The sequence below is a fragment of the Xenopus laevis genome, chromosome 9_10S (genome assembly GCF_017654675.1).
Source record: "Xenopus laevis strain J_2021 chromosome 9_10S, Xenopus_laevis_v10.1, whole genome shotgun sequence".
Classification (NCBI taxonomy): Eukaryota; Metazoa; Chordata; class Amphibia; order Anura; family Pipidae; genus Xenopus; species Xenopus laevis.
The window spans coordinates 82960277-82981552 of record NC_054388.1 but is presented as its reverse complement, the minus strand read 5'-3'; the positions used below and the strand labels follow the sequence as shown (position 1 = coordinate 82981552).

Below are 21276 nucleotides of genomic sequence, written 5' to 3'. Positions count from 1 at the left end.
CAAACACTGCACGTTATCAAAATGTATATCATAGCACCCTGTCACACTTCAAAATAAGTACAACCGCTAACCAAGAAAAATAAAACTTTCCTTGCACTGCACAAATTAGAGGTACATTTTGGAACCCAATCAAATCAAGCACACAGATGTAATTTAGTAGAAACGGTCATGAAGGCAAGCTTTGCATCTTACTGATTATTACTCTTTATTTTGTGTCAACATGCTTCAGAGTACTTTTAAAGAGATAAGTCATTCAGATGAATCCCTACTTACAGTGCCTTGCAAAAGTATTCACCCCCCTCCCCCACACACACACCCCCTTTGGCAGTTTTCATGTTTTGTTGCCTCACAACCTGGAATTAAAATGGATTATTTGCACCATTTCATTAACAGAACATGCCTACAACTTTAAAGATTTTTTTTTTTTTTTAATTGCGAAGCAAACAACAAATTGGACAAAATAACTGAAATCTTGGTGAAGTTGGTGAAGTGAAATAAGAAAAATATATATAAAATTTTTTAAAAATTAAAAAAAACCTGAAAATTGGCATGTGCATATGTTTTCACCCCCTTTGCCATGAAGCCCCTAAAAAATCCTGGTGCAACCAATTACTTTCAAAAGCCACATAATTAGTGAAATGAAGTCCACCTGTGTACAATCTGATCAAGTGTCACATGATCTGTCCGTATAAACACACCTTTTCTAACATGGTACCATAACAAATCTGCCAAGAGAGGACCGCCCACCAAAACTCACAGACCGGGCAAGGAGGGCATTAATCAGAGAGGCAGCACAGAGACCAAAGGTAACCCTGAAGGAGTTTCAGAGTTCCACAGCAGAGACTGGAGTATCTGACCACAATAAGCTGTACACTCCATAGAGCTGGGCTTTATGGAAGAGTGACCAGAAAAAAGCCATTACTTAAAGTTAAAAATAAGAAGGCACGTTTTGAGTTTGTCAAAAGGCATGTGGGTGACTCCCTAGATGTATGGAGGAAGGTGCTCTGGTCAGATGAGACTAAAATTGAACTTTTCGGCCAACATGGAAAATGCTATGTCTGGCGCAAACCCAACACATCCCATCACCCCAAGAACACCGTCGACACAGTGAAACACGGTGGTGGCAGCATCATGCTGTGGGGATGTTTTTCAGCAGCAGGGACTGGGAAACTGGTCTGAGTCGAGGGAAAGATGGATGGTGCGAAATACAGAGATATTCTTGAGCAAAACCTGTGTCTGTCTGTGATTTGAGACTGGGACGGAGGTTCACCTTCCAGCAGGACAATGACCCGAAGCATACTGCTAAAGCCCGAGTAGTTTAAGGGGAAACATTTAAATGTGTTGGAATGGCCTAGTCAAAGTCCAGACCTCAATCCAATTGAGAATCTGTGGTCAGACCTGAAGATTGCTGTTCAAAAGCGAAAACCATCCAACATGAAGGAGCTGGAGCAGTTTTGCCTTGAGGAATGGGCATAAATCCCAGTGGCAAGCTCATAGAGACTTATCCAATGTGACTTGCAGCTGTAATTGCGCAAAAGGTGGCTCTACTGACTTTAGGGGGGATGAACAGTTATGCACACTGGAGATTTCTGTTTTTTTGCCCAATTTGTTGTTTGCTTCACAATTTAAAAAAAAAAATCTTCAAAGTTTTTGGCATGTTCTGCAAATGAAATGGTGCAAACAAAACATGAAAAATGCCAAGGGGGTGAATACTTTTGCAAGGCACTGTATATGTATTTTTATGTAAATTACTTTGCATACCCCTGATACTCCAAAAATATTCATTTCATGAATATGCGAAAACTAATAGACGCTTGAAGTTGCCCACTGTCCCAAATATTTAGTATAGGTATGGGACTTGTTATCCAGAATGCTCTGGACCTGGGGCTTTCCGGATAATGGGTCTTTCCGTAATTTAGATCTTCATACCATGTAAACTTAATGTAAAATTAACCCAATTGGCTGTTTTTCTTCAAATAAGGATCAAATATTATTATTACAGAGAAAAAGGATATCATTTTTTAAAATCTTAGATTATTTGCATAAAATGGAGTCTATGGGAGATGGCCTTTCAGTAATTCTGAGCTTTCTGGATACCAGGTTTTCAAATAATGGATCCCATACGTGTGTGTGTGTGTGTGTGTGTGTATTGCAGCAGAGTTGACACATACATAAATTTGCATCTGCATTATTTTCATACAGCATGTAAAGAATCTGAATTGTTTGCAATCCATTCAGAATAGCAAAAAAAACCACAAAACAAGATAAAATAAAATAGTCCCCTTTAACGCATTTCTTCATCCCGCCTTAAATGAATTACTCACTCTCTAAATATATACCCCCCCCCCCCCCAAGACTTTACTGACTTCTTTAAAAGCAAACTATTTTCCCACTTTGCAGATAATATTCTAAGGCTTATGCCAAACAGTGCTGCATTTTTCTGCAGGCCCAAAATCAGCCCCGACACTACAATCTGGCCCTTACATTGCTTGCTTCAGGAACCATTGTATCTTCCCTGGTGCAAACACATCTGGGCTGAAGTGTTTCTGATCTGCAGCCAGCCCAATGAAATGGTTTCAGGTGTAGGCAAGGTAAAGGGCTGATTCTCAGTCTGTGTTTTATAGCTATGCACGGCACATCATTTTAGCCCTCTTTATAACTTTCACATTTGGGAGGTATGCAAACAAACACACTATATCCAGGGTTGTAACTACAGAGGAAGCAGACCCTGCATCTGCATGATGGTCACAGGGGTATAGGGGCCCCATGAGGCTCTAATTAATATAACAATTTCAATAAATAGTGGCAAAACAAGTCAACCTCTAATTTTGGGACCCCAAAAATAATTTGCTCTGGGGCTCAGTAATATCTAGTTATGCCACTGATTGTTAACTCATGGTTAAACACTTGATCCACCCCATAATGTTGTCTACATTGTTTTAAAGGTCTACTACTAAACTATATGCCAATCCAAACACAATCACAGGCCCGCTTTTAAAGAGCAGGCACTTCATTTATATTTCCACTGATACATTGTTTATTAAAATGCTTTGTTAAGACAGGGTATCCTTATTAACTTGAAGTGGTTCCACTTACTGTCACACCCCAATAAATCTGGTTTTAATTTTATACTTATCGGCTTTTTGTTCTTATATAGTACATTTTATCCCTATCCACTCAGTAACAGTTTGAGTACCTACTACCTCATTTCATTATGCATTAACTCTCAAGTTAAAGGAAAACTATACCCCCCAAACAATGTAGGTCTCTATAAAAAGATATTGCATAAAACAGCTCATATGTAAAACCCTGCTTCATGTAAATAAACCATTTTCATTATAATATACTTTTTTAGTAGTATGGACTCACTGTTTACACAAACAAACCATACATGTTAGGTCACATGAGCCAATTAAAAGACAGAGTTCTGCCTTTTGCTTCCACACTTCTTCCTGTTTCAGTTAGAGTTGCAGTATTTCTGGTCAGATGATCTCGGAGGAAGCACCTGGCCGGCGGGACGCCGAAAAAAAACCCGGTGGGCCCAGCCTTCCTCCTCTGATCTCCAGGGCCCCCAAATAAAAATTAATCTTATGCGCCAGTAGCGCACACACTGCCGCAAGCCCAGACGGTCGTGCATGCTCGCTGGCGTGCGCCAAGTCGTTTGCGTGTGGGCGTGGGGGGGACAGAGTATAGTAACCCGGTGGGCCCCTCCATGTCCAGTCCGACCCTTAGCCAGAACACTACTTCCTGCTTTTCAGCTTCCTTGGTTTCCACTGATTGGTTTCCAGGAAGTAACCAATCAGTGACTTGAGGGGGGGGGGACATATGGGTCGCAACAGTTGCTTTTGAATCTGAGCTGAATGCTAAGGATCAATTGCAAACTCATTGAACAGTTATGTCCCATGTGGCCCCCCTTCAAGTCGCTGACTAACTCAGAGCTGAAAGGCAGGAAGTAGTGTTCTGTTATGTTAGACATCCAGTTACTCCAGCCTTTATACATAACATTTTTGCCTTACTAACTATATTGTTAACATTTTTTTATTTTGCACAACATATCCATTTACCCAGTTTTTATTTTTACACTGAGCTGTTCCTTTACAAAAAAATGTAAATACTTATATGTCACAGTGATATACCGGCTCTTAAATGGCCCACACTTTCATTATATGCCTATCTTCTACTACTACTACTACTACAAGCATTAATTACAATAATTAAAAAGGACTATTGACCCCCTCACGATCTTGTACATTCATCATACATACATCTAGCTCACAGGGGAGTGCAGAGATTTTAACAACAGCCAAAATCTGCCACTTGCCCAGTCCTTCGGATGTAATTGACCTACAGGTGCAGCTGACCGGCAAGTGCCCTTAAAATTGTGCCAAGTGCCTTGCCACAAATCCGGACCTGGTCAGTCATAAATTGACTCTTCATCAACATAACCTTTACTATCGCCACATCTAGTGTCTGACTGGCCCACAGGGATACCAGGAAAACTCCCGGTTGGCCCAGGTGTCAGTGGGCCCTCCTGCTTGAAGACATTTGTCATATTTCATGGCCATTACCTATTTGTATGAGAACAAAGAGACTAAATAGATTGAATAATAGATTATATCATGTAAAGAAAAGACTAGCAGAATAGAGGTTGCATGAGGAGAGGAATTATAATAGTACTGAGAGTGGGCCCCTGATCTAAGGTCTTTTTGTGGGCCCCTGGTATAGGGTTTATGGGTGGGCCCCTGGTATCCCAGTCCGACACTGGCCACATACACTAAGTGAGACTTTTGTTTTTAAAACCACTTAAAGGGGAAGTATACCCCTTGTGTAATGAATGAGGCTGGTGCCAAATACTGTATACTTTGTAACTACAGTTTTAATAAAAATTCTATGGATTATATATTTCTTGAGCAAAAAAGACCATATGGGTCACCTGTGCACAGATTTTTCATGATTAAAACAAAAGTATGTTCACCACAAGTCTTATGCATTAAAGGCATGTTGAACAAGAGTGTATAATGTACCCCAAACACCCACAATATCTATATCCATTTACAATGACATATTGGCTTTCAAAGGACCCTAGCCTCCTGTACTTCTAATGGCATGCACCACCACCCCCCCCCCCACCAATAAAAGCTTATTGGCTAGCTGCCAAACATTTTTTTTCAAAAAGTATTTTAATATTTTTTGCTTTACTTTAGCGAATTTCCATGGTAAACATTTTGTATAAAAGATTCCTGATCTGACTAGATCAGAACCCACAGCAGCACAAAAGCAAATTTTAAGAACAACACACCAGAAAAAAAAAAGTTTACTTTTAAACAGAAACATTTAGAAATCGCTCTGAAATGTAAACACTGCAACATACTTTAGATGGCAAGGCCTAGAACACATTAAATTTAAAAAAGACCCTAAGGGTAGTTGCACGCCAGGCATTTCTTCCTCTGCCTGCATTGCTACTTGTGCAGAACAAATGTCGATCTGTTCCTGTCTTATTGATTCTGGCACAAAAATGCAAATGAACAGATTGACCTTTTAGATTTGTATTGGGAAAGAAAATTTTTCCCCTGTCTGGGGAGTCATGGTACACCAGACAGGGGGGGGGGGGGGGTGTTTTTTTTCCCCAACAGAAATGTACCCATCAGTAACATTTACGGCAGAGACACAGAGTCAGATGCGGGGAGATTAGTCACTGTCAGGCTCTTTTGGAGACTTAAGTAGGAAGAGCAGTTAGAACTGCTGTTAGTGTACAGCTTGCTGGACTTGACACGATGGAAGGAATGCAAGTTGCAGAAAGCGTGGTCGTAGAACAGGCAAAGGGTCGGTAGGCGGGCAGCAGTAAACGTAGTCAGGGACAGGCCGAGGTCAGAGGCAGGCAGAAGATATTCGTAACGATGATCAGGCAGAAGGTCGGTAGGCAGGCAGAAGAGAATCGAAGTCCAAAGTCAGGCCGAGGTCGGTAACAAGAAAAGCAGATCCAAGAGATAATCAGAGAACACAGTAACAAGTACTAGCAAGGGAAATCACCAAGCACTGTTTGCTCTTGCTGACGTCTTTTTACAGGGACAAGTTTGGCGCCAAAACGTAACGACGCAGCGTCAATGCGCCCGCGTCCATCGCGACGCGCGCGCGTCCGAATGAACGGACGCGCGCGCGACAGACGCCGGAAATACTCAGGACCCTGAGCACCCCCGTGCCCGCGCACCAGCCGCAGCTACAGTTACCTTACATTGCACCCCCCGGAGGGGCGGCCTCAGGACGTCTTTAGCAGGTTTCTCAGGGTGACTCCTATGGAAAGCTGAAACCAACCTCGGAGCATGAACGTTTTCCACTGGTTCCCAGGAATTCTCTTCGTTAGGAAATCCTCTCCACTTGACAAGGTACTGTAATATCCTGCCTCGAAGCCTTGAATCTAGAATCTTCTCCACCTCAAATTCTGTTTGGCCTTGACAAGAAACCGCTGGAGGAGGAGGAGGAATACGACCAGGAAAAGTATTTGGTAAAACCCTCTTGAGTAGAGCAGAATGGAACACAGGATACACCTTCAAAGACTTTGGTAAATCAAGTTCAAACGAAACAGGATTAACAACTCTTTTAACAGAAAAGGGTCCCAGAAACTTCGGAGCCAGCTTCTTGGAGGGGTTATAAAGGCGTAGATTCAAGGTAGATAGCCAAACTTTATCACCCACCTTGAATTCCGGATCCTCTCCTCGTCTTCGATCTGCGAAGATCTTAAAGTTTTGTTGGGCCTTGCTGATGTGTGTCTTCAGAGTCTCAGAGTTTTGCTTCAAAAACTTCAAGCGATCCTGAAGCGAAGGAAGAGTTATTTCAGGCAAGATATCTGGGAACATAATAGGATGGAATCCAACGTTAGAGAAGAACGGTGTTTGACTTGTGGAAGAATGTATAGAGTTGTTATAACAGAACTCAGCACAGGGAAGAAGTGAAAACCAATTGTCCTGAAGATATGAAGAAAAAGTGTGAATATATTGCTCAAGAGTCTGATTGGTTCTCTCGGTTTGACCATTAGTCTGTGGATGATAGGCAGAAGACCGGGATAATGAAATACCTAAAGCCTTACATAAAGCAGTCCAGAACCTTGAGGTAAATTGTGACCCTCGATCGGAGATAACTTCATTGGGCAGGCCATGTAGCCTCACAATCTCTTTAATAAACACCTCTGCGGTAACTGCTGCAGAAGGTAATCGAAGAAGCGGGATAAAGTGAGCCATCTTAGTAAGACGATCTACTACCACAAAGATAGTGTTATATTTGTCAGAAGGAGGAAGTTCCACAATAAAATCCATCGAAATAGAACTCCATGGTCTCTCAGGTAAAGGTAAGGGGCGAAGTAGCCCTACTGGTTTGTTACAAGATGGTTTTAGACCTTGCACAGGATTCACATGAACGTACAAAAGAGACACACTCTTTTACTAAAGAAGGCCACCAAAAAAATCGTCTAGCCAAATCTAAAGCTCTTCGAATCCCAGAATGTCCAGCCAAAGGATGGTCATGAATAAGCTTAAGAGCCTCTAAACGAAGACTAGGAGGAACGACCAACTTGTTGTTTTTTCGTAAAAGAAGATTATCTTGAAGAGACAAGTCATTAACCCCAGGATAATCTGTTAGTGACTGAGGAAAATTTCTTAAACTTTCGATAAAAGAAGATTGCAAAAGTAAAAAATGTCCAGGCTGAAGAATTGTGTCAGGTACCAAATCATTCTTTTCTACAGGAAAAATTCTGGAAAGAGCATCCGCCTTCATATTCTTAGAACCTGGCTTGTATGTGATATGGAACTGAAAACGGGAGAAAAAGAGTGCCCATCTTGCTTGGCGAGGATTTAATCTTTTTGCTGTGCGTAAATATTCCAAATTTTTATGGTCAGTAAAAATGATCATCGGATGCACAGCTCCCTCTAAAAGATGTCGCCATTCTTCTAAGGCTCCCTTAATGGCTAACAGTTCCCGATCTCCTACGCCATAATTTCTTTCAGTAGGAGACAACTTCTTAGAAAAGAAGGCTACTGGGTGTAAAATATCCTTAAATCCTGTGCGTTGGGAAAGAATTGCACCAATGGCCACCTCCGAGGCATCAACTTCAAGAATAAAAGGTTTGGATACATCAGCGTGTACAAGAATAGGGGCAGAGACAAACAGCTTCTTTAAACATTCAAAAGCTTGTTGAGCAGCCGGAGACCAAAAAAATGTAATCTTATTGCTTGTAAGATCGGTGAGAGGTTTGATAATAGCAGAAAAACCTTTAATAAATCTTCTGTAAAAATTAGCAAATCCTACAAAGCGTTGAACACCCTTACGATCCACAGGAGGGGGCCAATTAACAACTGCCTCCACTTTTTTGAAATCCATCTTGAAACCTTGATCGGATACTAAAAAGCCCAAAAATTCAATGCTGGATTTCTCAAACTCACATTTGGAGGCCTTGGCATATAGTTGATGTTGTCTGAAGCGAAGTAACACTTCCTTTACATGAAGACGGTGTTCCTCCAAAGAATTAGAGAAAATTAGAATGTCATCAAGATAAACAATGACGAACTGGTCCAACAGATCATGAAAGATGTCGTTGACAAAATGTTGAAAAGTGGCAGGAGCGTTGCAAAGACCGAAGGGCATAACGGTATATTCGAAGTGACCATAACGAGAACGGAAAGCAGTCTTCCACTCATCTCCCTCACGAATACGAACCAAATTATAGGCTCCTCTGAGATCAAACTTTGAAAAGATCTTAGCACGACAAAGTCTTTGAAAAAGATCAGGAATGAGGGGTAACGGGTAACGATTCTTGATAGTTACTTTATTGAGTTCTCGGAAGTCGATACATGGTCTTAAGGAATGATCTTTCTTCTCGACAAAGAAGATGCCTGCTCCAGCTGGGGAAGTAGAATGTTGGATAAAACCCTTAGCAAGATTTTCATTGATGTAATCTTTTAAGGTAGCCAGCTCAGGTTCAGATAAAGGATAAATTCTTCCGAAAGGGATGGCTGCACCGGGGAGTAAATCGATAGGACAATCATAACTTCTGTGAGGAGGAAGAGAGTCCACCGCTTTCTTACTGAAAACATCTGAAAAATCGTGATACACTTGAGGGACCAACTGAAGAGTCTCATCATCCACAGTGGTAAGGCCTAAAACTTGCGGGGACGGAAGACAATTTTCCCGGCAGTAGTTAGAATTAAAAACAAGTGTTCCAGACTGCCAATCAATACAGGGATTGTGACTTCTTAACCAAGGAATTCCAAGAATGACAGGGAAGAGAAGATTTTCCATCACATCAAATTTTAACTCAAAATGCCCCTGAACAGGAAAGGTCAAAATATGCGTGGTCTCCAAGGATACTGGTCCTGAAGCAACAAAATTTCCATCCGCCATCTTAACAGGAACGGGCTGGATCTTGGGAATGAGTGGAATTAAATGAAGACTTTCGAAAGCCTGATTAATAAAACAGCCACAGGCTCCTGAGTCCACCACGGCATCCACTTCAATTCTTCTTTGGTTCCACTGAAATGAGAGGTGAAGTAGAATATAAGATTGCAGTGATGGAATGCAAGGCAACTTGTAAGTTTGGGAAGAAGGAATTTTACCATCGGGTCGTGTGGGACAATTCTTAAGCAAGTGTCCAGCCAGGCCACAGTACAAGCATAGATTTAGACGTCTACGTCGAAGTCTCTCTTCCACCGAAAGTGCCTTACGAACTACACCAAGTTGCATGGGTTCTGGGTCAGAAGAAGAAGAAACTGGGAAGACTGGAGGAGGAGCAGTAGGGAGCACCCAGTCCGGAGTAGGAGAGCTGACACCTTTCTTGGCGCCTCTCCCTGAGTCTCTGGTCAATTTGAACAGCGAGGGAAATCACTTCCTCCAGTGAAGAAGGCAGACCAACCCTTGCCAATTCATCCCTTAAGGTGTCTGACAGTCCCAAACGAAACTGATGTCGAAGGGCTCTATCATTCCATAGGGTATCTGGGGCCCAACAACGAAACTCAGCCACATACTCCTCTACTGGACGACGGAGCTGACGAAGGTTTCGTAGGGCTGCCTCAGCTGTATCTACTTGGTGAGGGTCTTCATAGATCTTAGACAGGGCCTGAATGAAGGAATCCGTCGTAGCCAAGAGAGGACTGTTCTGCTCCAATAGACGATGAGCCCATGCCTGAGGCTGCCCTTAAAGCAGAGAAATCATCACCCCAACCCGAATCTGATCGGTAGCATGAGACTGAGGTTTTAATGTGAACAGAAGACTGCAACTATTAATAAAGGTTCTAAAAGTCCTTCGGTCTCCAGAAAACTTATCAGGCATAGCTACCTTGGGTTCATGGAAAGGAGAGGAAGAAGTTGCTCCTCCGGCGGCAGCTACCGATTGCCCAGAGGTGGAAGCGGTTGGAGGAATCGTAGACATCTGTAAATCTTGCAACTGCTCCTGCACCTGCAAATAATCTCCCCAGAGTTCTCTCACCACCTGGGTGAGTGAAGAGATTTGTTGGGACAAGTTGACCAGGGTAGGCAGCTCTTCCGAATGCTCCATCTTGGTGATTCTGTCAGGCTCTTTTGGAGACTTAAGTAGGAAGAGCAGTTAGAACTGCTGTTAGTGTACAGCTTGCTCGACTTGACACGATGGAAGGAATGCAAGTTGCAGAAAGCGTGGTCGTAGAACAGGCAAAGGGTCGGTAGGCGGGCAGCAGTAAACGTAGTCAGGGACAGGCCGAGGTCAGAGGCAGGCAGAAGATATTCGTAACGATGATCAGGCAGAAGGTCGGTAGGCAGGCAGAAGAGAATCGAAGTCCAAAGTCAGGCCGAGGTCGGTAACAAGAAAAGCAGAACCAAGAGATAATCAGAGAACACAGTAACAAGTACTAGCAAGGGAAATCACCAAGCACTGTTTGCTCTTGCTGACGTCTTTTTACAGGGACAAGTTTGGCGCCAAAACGTAACGACGCAGCGTCAATGCGCCCGCGTCCATCGCGACGCACGCGCGTCCGAATGAACAGACGCACACGCGTGCGACAGACGCCGGAAATACTCAGGACCCTGAGCACCCCCGTGCCCGCGCACCAGCCGCAGCTACAGGTACCTTACAGTCACCCAGTGACAAGTTGGAGTGATATCTCTCCCACCCCCAGCAGCAGTAAAATGGGAAGGTAACCAGACAACAGCTCCCAGGTAGATATACATACAGCACTCAATAGTAAAAATCCATTTCCCACTGCAACACCTTCAGTTACATTGAGTAGGAGAAACAATTGCCTGCCTGAAAGAAGTTCCATCCTAAAGTGCTGACTCTTTCTGAAAGCACATGACCAAAATGACCAGAGATAATAAAAATCATGAAAGAATACCTTTAAGATAAGCAGGTCTCTTGGGGAAACTGTGAAACCTCCAAGGGGCTGTTCACCTTCCAAACACTTTTTCAGTTGAGTGGTTTTCAGATTTTCTCCAGAAATAACGAGTTTTTTCAATTTCCTTCCATTTTTAATTTTTTACAATTTTTCCAAAATCTAAGTTTAAAGTTGAATGTCCCTGTCTTTGGTGTTTCAGTCTGGCAGCTCAGTAATCCAGGTGCAGATACTGAAAGGTAACAATTTGCTACATTTAGTTGCTAAATTTAGTGGATACATTTCTCAGTAGTATTTGTGGCATATTAGGAACTATTGTATCAATCCCAACAGCTGCCTTTAATGAGACTCAGGGTTCTGCTTAGCGGGGACAAAGATAAGAAATGTATCAACTAAATATATATATCAATTTAGAGTCAGTGACCCTTCTCCCAGAACTGTGTAAGAAAGGTGAAAATGACACTTTACACTTCAGTATTAGATAAATCAGGGCCGCAACTAGGGGTAGGCAGAGTAGGCACGTGCCTTCTCTGACGCCTACCTCATGTCCGGTCGCCTCTCTCCAACAGTTTAATCTATTTGGCCCAGGAATTGTGTTTCTGCGCATGCGCGTGAACGTCAATTGGCGCATGTGCGTGTGACTGTCAATTGGCGTATGCATGCGTGTCGGTTCGCGCATGCAAGCAGGAGTTTGCGCATGCGTACTGCACGGAAGTGGCAGTTTGCGCATGCGTGTGGCTAGCAGGCGCCGGACTGACCAGGTTGCCTAGGGCGCCTGAGATAAATGGTTACACACAGAAAATATAAAGTCATTGGAAAAAGTCTTTATTCCTGGTGAACAATCTGAAACAAAATTAACTCAAAAAAGTGTTGGAAGGTGAACATTAGCAAACGTTTATAACATAAAGCATGGCCCTAAAACTCTCAGAAATCTGTTCAAACTTTCATAATCTGACAAATTTTGTAAAATGGACATGGTAATTAGGGTGTGTGGTCACAAAATGGGCAAAGGCAAAAATGTTGCTGAGCTTTGCCAAGCACTGCTGATGTTTTCAAATGTTGGGAGGTATGGCACAGGTCTATAAAAACTGGTAATTCACTGGGTAAGGTTGAACACATCACTTTAAATTGGTTCACTTTAATAGAACCATTTTGGTCTCATTAGAATTACGGAAAGGTTTAATTTTATCCAAATCCACATTATTTTAATTTTGTTTTTTAATTTTCAGTAATAATAAAACAATATCTTGTAATTGATCCAAACTAGGGATTAATTAATCCTTACTGGTAGCAAAATCAGCCTATTTGGGTTTATTTAATGTTTACATGATTTTATAGTAGACTTAAGGAATAATTCCAAATTATGGAAATATTGGTTATTCACAAAACCTCAGGTGCTGAGCATTCTGTAGAACAGGTCCCATACCAGTACCTCTAAAAATGAGGGTGATCAATTGCATGGAAAAAGAAAAAGGCCACTCAAATTTGAAAGCTTTCATATTATGCTGATACTATTATTTTACATTTTGAAGCATGTACTTCAGCTCTGGGCCCTATTAAAATAAAAAGGATTTGAAATACATTTAAGCTGGAAGGCCAATGATTTATGGAAGTACATTGGCTGGGATGGGCAAACTAACTATAGTGGACAACAAACAGAGGGAACTGCAGAAAATGACAGAACTACAGAGGCAGAGGTAGTGATACAGATAACACAATAAATAATCTCATGGAATTGCAGGAGGCTTAAATACTCAAATAAAATGGCAAAAAGTAAGACAGGTATGTGATCTGTTACCTGGAAAACCGTTACCCAGAACCCACAGACTTAATTTTATAATTTTTTTTAAATGGTTTTTCTCTGTAATAATAAAACAGTATCTTATACTTGATCCATACTAAAATAGAATTAATCCCTATTGGGAAAAAAAACAGTTTATTGGGTTTATTTTATGTTTACATCATTTTCTAGTAGAAGGTATGAAATCAAAATTATGGAAAGATCAGTTATTTGGGAAACCCCAGGTCCAGAGCATTCTGGATAACAGGTCCTACACCTGTACTATGTTTAAAAAAGCTAAAACCAGATAATATTATGACAGAAAACACATTGGAAAATAGGGAATAATAATATGCTGAGAGCAAGATGGATACAGAAATGTATCTCAGCTCTCTTTAAATATAACAATAGCCATATTGATTTGTATCATTTTCTTATAAATGGCAGATTCTAACAGATGCAAAGATATTATTAATATTTATAATATAAATGGCCCAAATCAATCTTTTTTAGCTATCTCACACAACAGCTTATTTAGAGCTAGTATCCCAATTGCAGGGGAGGATTTCAGTTCAATATATGACCTAGGTATAGACTGAACAGGAACCACCAAAACAACAGAGAAGAATGTGAAAAGATACCTTATTTGAAAAAAAAAACTAAACATGTCAGAACCCTAAACACTATATTAGAGGACACACAACATGCACTGTTAAACATAAAATAATTTATTTGACAATGCATGTTGTGCATAAACTAGTTCAATAGGACATGTTCTTTAAAATACATAAGAATAAAAAAAGAATAAAGAATATAGTAGTTTCAAATCCCCAACATATACTAATCATAAAAAAAGAATAGTGGCACCATTTTGTAGATAAGCATTCCCTTCATACCATGCATACTGAGTCAGACAGTTAAACTATTTAGAGAACCAATGGTTAAATGTCATTGATGACTGTCAAATACTGAAAGACCCCATATTATTATACAACAGAGCCATGCTTATGTAACAAAAGGAGGAGAACCACAAAATAACTCATAGGTTAAAGGAGACCGGGCAAACACATTAAGATTAATAACAGGTAGGATGTAGAGAGAAGAAAGCCAAGAGCAAATAAAAAGACCCAAACTCAAGTTAAAATTAGTTTAAACAAAATACAACTTTTATAGACAAGTAAATAAAAAGACTGCTAGTCAATTTAACTAAATCAAAACAAAAACATACTTCTAATCCAGGATCCTAGGCACTGTCTGGTTTTTATTGCAATAAAAGCAATAAATCACATATTTTGGGAATATTTCAGGAATGTATATGAAATGGACATACAAGATGTTTATTTTAAGGAGGATGAAACCTGACCCCCAACCCTCTCCTGCAACACATGTTTCTGATAAAATTGTCCCTGGCTTTGTACCTCCAATAGAAATGCAGAACTGAGCAGCAGGGTGCCATTTAGCACTGCTTTGGATCATCTTCTTCTGTCAGAGCTCACAAGCTGGAGCATACACAATTGAAGCTTGGTCCAGACTGGCAGAATGGAATATGCATCTGCATTATCAGTGTTGGTAGTCTGCTATTTGAGGGTATTCAAAGCCCCACACGATGGTGCCTGTCAATGTGCTGCCCAATGCCATTTTTTTATTTTTATAACAAACATAGGGACACTTTTAAATGTAATGAGTGATGAAGGGAGGGGTGGGTGATATCAAAGTCAAAATACAGAACATAAATAAGCCAGTAACGGCTGCATGGGTGGCTATCGCAATAAAATATTTGGCCACCAATAAATCTTCCGGTTCTGATGACTCGCATGCTTGCAGACAGTGGTGTAACAGGGCCCAGCACAAACAATCCCTCCTGAGGGCAACCCTACTCACCACAGCCCACTTACGCCTCTTTAAAAGGATACCGTTCAAGGGAAAACATTTTTTTTTTAAATGAATCAGTTAATAGTGCTGCTCCAGCAGAATTCTGCACTGAAATCCATTTTTCAAAAGAGCAAACAGATTTTTTTATATTCAATTTTGAAATCTGACATGGGGCTAGACATATTGTCAATTTCCCAGCTGCCCCAAGTCATGTGACTTGTGCTCTGATAAACTTCAATCACTCTTTACTGCTGTACTGCAAGTTGGAGTGATATCCCCCCTCCCTTTTCCCCCCAGCAGCCAAACAAAAAAAACAATGGGAAGGTTACAGATAACAGCTCCCTAACACAAGATAACAGCTGCCTGGTAGATCTAAGAACAACACTCAATAGTAAAAATCCAGGTCTCACTGAGACACATTCAGTTACATTAAGAAGGAAAAACAGCAGCCTGCCAGAAAGCATTTCTCTCCTAAAGTGCAGGCACAAGTCACATGACCAGGGGCAGCTTTGAAATTGACAAAATGTCTAGCCCCATGTCAGATTTCAAAATTGATTATAAAAAAATCTGTTTGCTATTTTGAGAAATGGATTTCAGTGCAGCATTCTGCTGAACAGCAATATTAAATGATGAGTTTTAGAAAAAAACATGTTTTCCGATGACAGGATCCCTTTAAGTTAGGAGGGACTGGGAGCAATTTGTAGAAGGATACCTTATAAGGACTAAATCACAACGATCATACCACCCCATATATCATAGAAAACCAACAGACCCAACAGTCATGACACTCATACTGCTGATTATGTGCAATTGAATCATTAATTGAGGCAGCGTTCAAAATAGTAATCGCTTGTTCCATATAATAGCAGTGTGGCGTTCAATGAGGCAAAACCAAGAAATTAAGAAGAATTGTGGAATGACAGGTGCCAGAAGTTGGTTGACTCCATGCAACACAGATGTGCAGCAGTTCTCAGAAACACTGATTATACAACTAAATATTTTTCAGTTTACACAGTGAATGTTTGAGTTTGCAAAGAAGAATGCAAGAAGACACTGCTATGTTTTTTCGAACAAGCCTAACATTCCCTTTTCTTTACTTTCTGTAAAGGAACAACAAATTTGATACATTTTTCTTCACGTTTTGATTTGAAATAGAATGTGCAGTGTTCCCAATGCATTTGCGTGTATGGAAATAAAAGCTATTACAGGTATGGGACATGTTATTCAGAATGCCCAGGACCTGGGGTGTTCTGGAAAACTGATCTTTCCGTAATTTGGATCTTCATACCATAATCTATTAGAAAATCAGTTAAACAAATAAACCCAATAGGATTGTTTTGCTTTACATAAGGATTAATTATATCTTAGTTGGGATCAAGTAAAATGTAATATTTTATTACTGTATTATTACAGAGAAAACTGTAATTATCTTTAAAAACATTTGGATTATTTGGATAAAATGGAGTCTATGGGAGGACAGCCATACCGTAACTTTCTGGATAACGGATCCCCTACCTGTATAAAGATTTTGAACTTTATTCACTTTTTTTAAACACAAATATTATTCTGAACACAACCGTATCTGTCGAATATGAAACTATGTATATTGATATGACAAAGGATGTCAATGATCATTAAGTATTAACATTCAATTTCTATGTCCACGCCCAATTAATTACATCAAAATGAAGAACCAGCACCCCAAAACAGAACAAGTACGGGCAGTTTTCATTCCAATACACACATTAAAGCATTTTAATAACCACTTGTGCTAGTAGTGTTAGGTAGTTTCAATAAGAGCTGTGGCACACAGGATATTTTATCTGCCAGCGATAAGATCAGCTAAATAATAACTTATAATAATGCATAAATAACTCATTGATATGACTTGGCAAGATGCTTTACTTGTAACATGCATGTTTCAATAAGCCTATACAGACAACTAGAAAAAAGTCATACATGAGTGCTAAGGTTTACTGTTTCTCAGGGAAATGGCTCGCTATACAGAAGATTAAATAACCCTTTATAAAGTGTGATTAAAATATTATCATGCTGAATGTGGAATATTTGCATTATGCCATACATTGTCAGGTAAACAAATGAGCGGCATAGTTTAATGAGTGAACCCAAGAGCTCATTTATGATTTTTTTTTTTTTTTAACAATGCAGTATTCTTTTTTAGCATCTGTCACAATTGCACAGAATTGTATAAACACAGATTTGCCAACTGCTGTGGTAAAATATGCACTTGCTAAAACACATACATTTTTGGAAGCAAGTATGAAATCAACACGTATGCCATAAATTAAGGTATAAACATCCAATGGCCTGGGCACTTGTCGGCTTATGGAGAACCCTGGAATTACAAACATTAACGGCAAGTCCAGGGTTCCCTTGCACACATTCATCAGAGAAGAGTTTTAAAGGAGTAGTTTGATTAACTTTTAGCATAATATATACAGCACTATTCTTAGACAATTTGCAATTTGTCTGCATTTTCTTTATTTTTATGGTTTTTAAAGTCATTTTTTTTTTGTTTAGCATCTCTACAGTTTGGTATTTCAACAGCTGTTTGGTTGCTAGGGCATTAATGTTCCTAGCAAGCAGGCAGTGGTTTGAGTGAAAAACTGGGATAAATATAGCAGGGGACTGAATAGGAAGATAAGTAATAAAAGTTAAATAAAATTATAGCCTTGTGGAGCAATGTTTTTTTGGCTGCCGGGGTCGGTGACCCCATTTGAAAGCTGGAAAGAGGTAGGCATGGAAGACAAATACCTCAAAAACTATCAAAAAAAAAAAAAATAATAAAGACCACTTGCAAAGTTTCTAAGAATATGACATTATATAACATACAAAAAGTTAACTTAAAGGAGAAGCACCCCTTTATTGCTTGCCACAATTTCCTAATAAATATGTATGCAAACACCTGTGTGAAGACCATCAATGTAACCATAAAATTTCAAGCCAGGAAACACAGCAGTCTACAGCAAAACCACTGATTTTTTATGCTGGCACTATTAACTCTATGTTCTCTGGTACCTAAAATGAAAAGTCCTACCTTTAGAACTGCCAGTCTTATTTCCAGAATTATCCTTCTGCCGAGCAACAGCCACAGCAATCCCAACAGGTGGGTGCCGAACTTCTACCTCTCTCTGAGAACCTATGACTTCCCTTCCAAATGATTTGGCACTTTCTGATCTTTCAGGATCCGGTTTCCCTCCTGGATGTGACAGGCACTGCTGATTCTTGACATTATTAATATTTGGCGTATCTGACTTCATGGTCCCAAGACCACCAAATGCATTTTTATTGCCACTGCCCTGCCATGTAGTGGTTTCTTTGGCAAAGTTCCCACTATATTTAATAAGGTTTTGCATGGCAGATGTCTCACCATGAGTAGAGGGGTGCAAAGACTCAGCACTATTTCGACAGCTAACTGAAGACCTTGGTAAGCTTGGAGAGTCCAGATAAACCTTTTTTGTTTCCCCTTCTGCATGGCTTGAATGGGAATGTTGTGCTGCTAGAACAGTCATCTGTGTGGTTGCAAAGTTGCCCATCTCAAATGGTTTCCATTTTTGCCCTGGCAGTTTCAAATGGGAATGTTCTTTATGTTTATGCTGGAACTCTGCCAATTCATACATATTGCTCGATTCCTTAGTTTCTTTAGAGTTGTGGAGGTCCCTGTTCTCATGGGATACAAGTCCAAGGGGGTTCAAGAAAGAATCGGATGTCACTGGCCTTTTCAAAGAAGAGTTAGACCGTATAAAAGAGCCTTTTTCCTTTAGAGGATCTACCCTTTTAACTTTAGTGTTGGAAGAGTACTCTAAAGGCAAAATATGCTGGGAAACGTCAGGTCTTTCTACCGTTTTATTTACTTCTTTTCCCTTTACATCTCGGGCCTGTGAAGCAATTTGTACAGGTCCGTGTCTTTCATAATGTGTGTCAACTGAAGGCACAAATGTGGGTGCAGTGATCTTGTACTCCCTTGCCAACTCCTTGGCTAAAGGGAAGCTGGTACATGCAACTGAACTATTGGTATGTGCAGCAAATGTGGAGGATGTCTGGGAGGGCTGAGTAGAAGGACAGCTACACAGTATGGGTACATTTCTAGATGAAGTGCCTGCACTGTCATAAGACTTTGCTTGGTCTTTATATGCATGTCCCGAAGGCCTCATATTCTCATCATGCCTGCTGGAGTCTTTGGCACACTTATCATGCTCATAGCCAACCACCTTAGTCAGTGGATCGCCTCCTGAATTACATATATTCAACAGAGATGTCTGAGGTGAATTTTTAGCCTTTGTTTCAACATTACTGGTTTCACGAGTTAGCACAAGCTCTGTCATATATGGAGACATGCATTCCCCTGTCTTAGATATCCTCTGTTGCCCACCCCTTTTCTTTTCAATTTCAAGTCTACCTTCCAAAGCATAGTCAAGTATACTCCGAGGCTGATGATCCTCTGTTAATCTTCCTTCTTTTCTTGTTGAGGTCATCACAAGCTCATTTCTGCAAACTCGCTCCTTGGCTTCCTTCATGGATTCTTTAGAGCATTTCTGTGAGTGACCAATCATGTCCTTTTCATGATGGTGAGAGTTCTGTGCCTGATTTGCTGAAGTCCTCGACATGGATGTTTGAGGGTGTAATGGTGCCTGACTAACATGGCTAGATAAGTAAATGCCATCTAGAGTGAAAAATGAAACATAAGGGAAATTCAGTACAAATTTAAATTAAAATGCATAAAATCAATAATATTACAAAATATGACAGATATAGTACACATAGATAGCATACATTTTGCATTATTCTGCAAATAACAAAGTCAGTGAAAGTGAAAAATTCTGAAACTGATTACTGCCATTAAATGCACCTTTTTCACATGAGCTACGACTTTGCGGCTATAAATGTATGGTCCATGTACATAAAGGGGTTGTTCATCTTTAAAATAATATTTAGTATGATGTAGAAAATAATATTCAGAGAAAATTTGCAACCGATTTTCATTTTTATTTTTTTTACTATTTGTGGTTTTTGCATTATTTAGAATATTATTTAGCAGCTCTCCACTGTTCAGCAATCTGGTTATTAGGGTCCAAATTACCATTCAAGGGTTTGATAAGAAGACTGGGATACGAACAGGAGAGGGCCTGAATAGAAAGAGGAGTTAAAAAAGGAACATTAACACCACATTTGCAGCCTTACAGAGCATTTGTTTTTAGGATGGGGTCAGTGACCCCCATTTTGAAAGCTGGAAAGAGTCAGAAGGCAGCAAATAATTCTCTAAATATAATAAAAAAATAGAATTAGCCATTCTATAACATACTAAAAGTTAACTTAAATGGATTCTGTCATGATTTTTATGATGTAGATTTTATTTCTAAATTAATTACACTGTTTACACTGCAACTAATTCACTTTATAAAATTTCATTCCTGAACCAGCAAGTGTATCTATTTCAGTTGTAACATTGTGTGTAGGCAGCCATCTCTGGTCATATTGCATGGTCAAATGAATTCAGAAAGAGCCAGCACTTCAGGATGGAACTGCTTTCTGGCAGGATGTTGTTTCTCCTACTCAATGTAACAATGTGTAGCAGTGGGACCTGGATTTTACCATTGAGTGCTGTTCTTAGATCTAACAGGTAGCTGTTATCTTGGGTTAGGGAGCTGCTATATGGTTACCTTCACATTGTTCTGTTGTTAGGCTGTCGGGGGGGGGAGGGATGGGAGTGATATCACTCCAATTTGCAGTGCAGCAGTAAAGAGTGACTGAAGTTTATCAGAGCACAAGTCACATGACTGGGGGCAGCTAGGAAACTGACAATATGTCTAGCCCCATGTCAGATTTCAAAATTAAATATAAAAAAATCTGTTTGCTCTTTTGAGAAATGGGAGTAGCACTATTAACTGATGTTTTTTTCCCATATCCCTTTTAAGTGCCCTTGCCAAGGTTACACTATACATTTGTAGACAAAGGATATAGCTTAGAATTCGATTCACAAAAAAGGCATGTTTAAGGTCTTAATAAGGCTATTTTCAAGTCTGAAAATGTATATGGATATGTATATATGAAAACATAGGGATAGTGTCACACATAGTGTTTTCATTGCCAGAGGAAACACCGACTGCTGCCAGCCTCCCCTTCCACAGTCTTTGTGGAGTGAAAATGCATAGTTTGGTGTTTCTTCATTAAAATCTACTCCATGCGTAAACTGATTAGCCCGAGTCTACCATTAAATGTGGCTAGATAGATTTACCCATAACAGAGACTTTTTCC

General features: G+C 40.1%; 1 protein-coding gene across 1 annotated transcript in view; it reads right to left on the bottom strand.

Moving 5' to 3' along the window:
* The window catches only part of tnrc18.S (zinc finger protein 469 S homeolog), a 102360-nt gene that overhangs the window by 64594 nt on the left and 16490 nt on the right, over nucleotides 1-21276 (bottom strand). Inside the window, exon 5 of the mRNA XM_041579208.1 lies at nucleotides 18059-19684. Within this exon, the coding sequence (XP_041435142.1) occupies nucleotides 18059-19684 (1626 nt within the window). The remainder of the gene's footprint in view (nucleotides 1-18058; nucleotides 19685-21276) is intronic.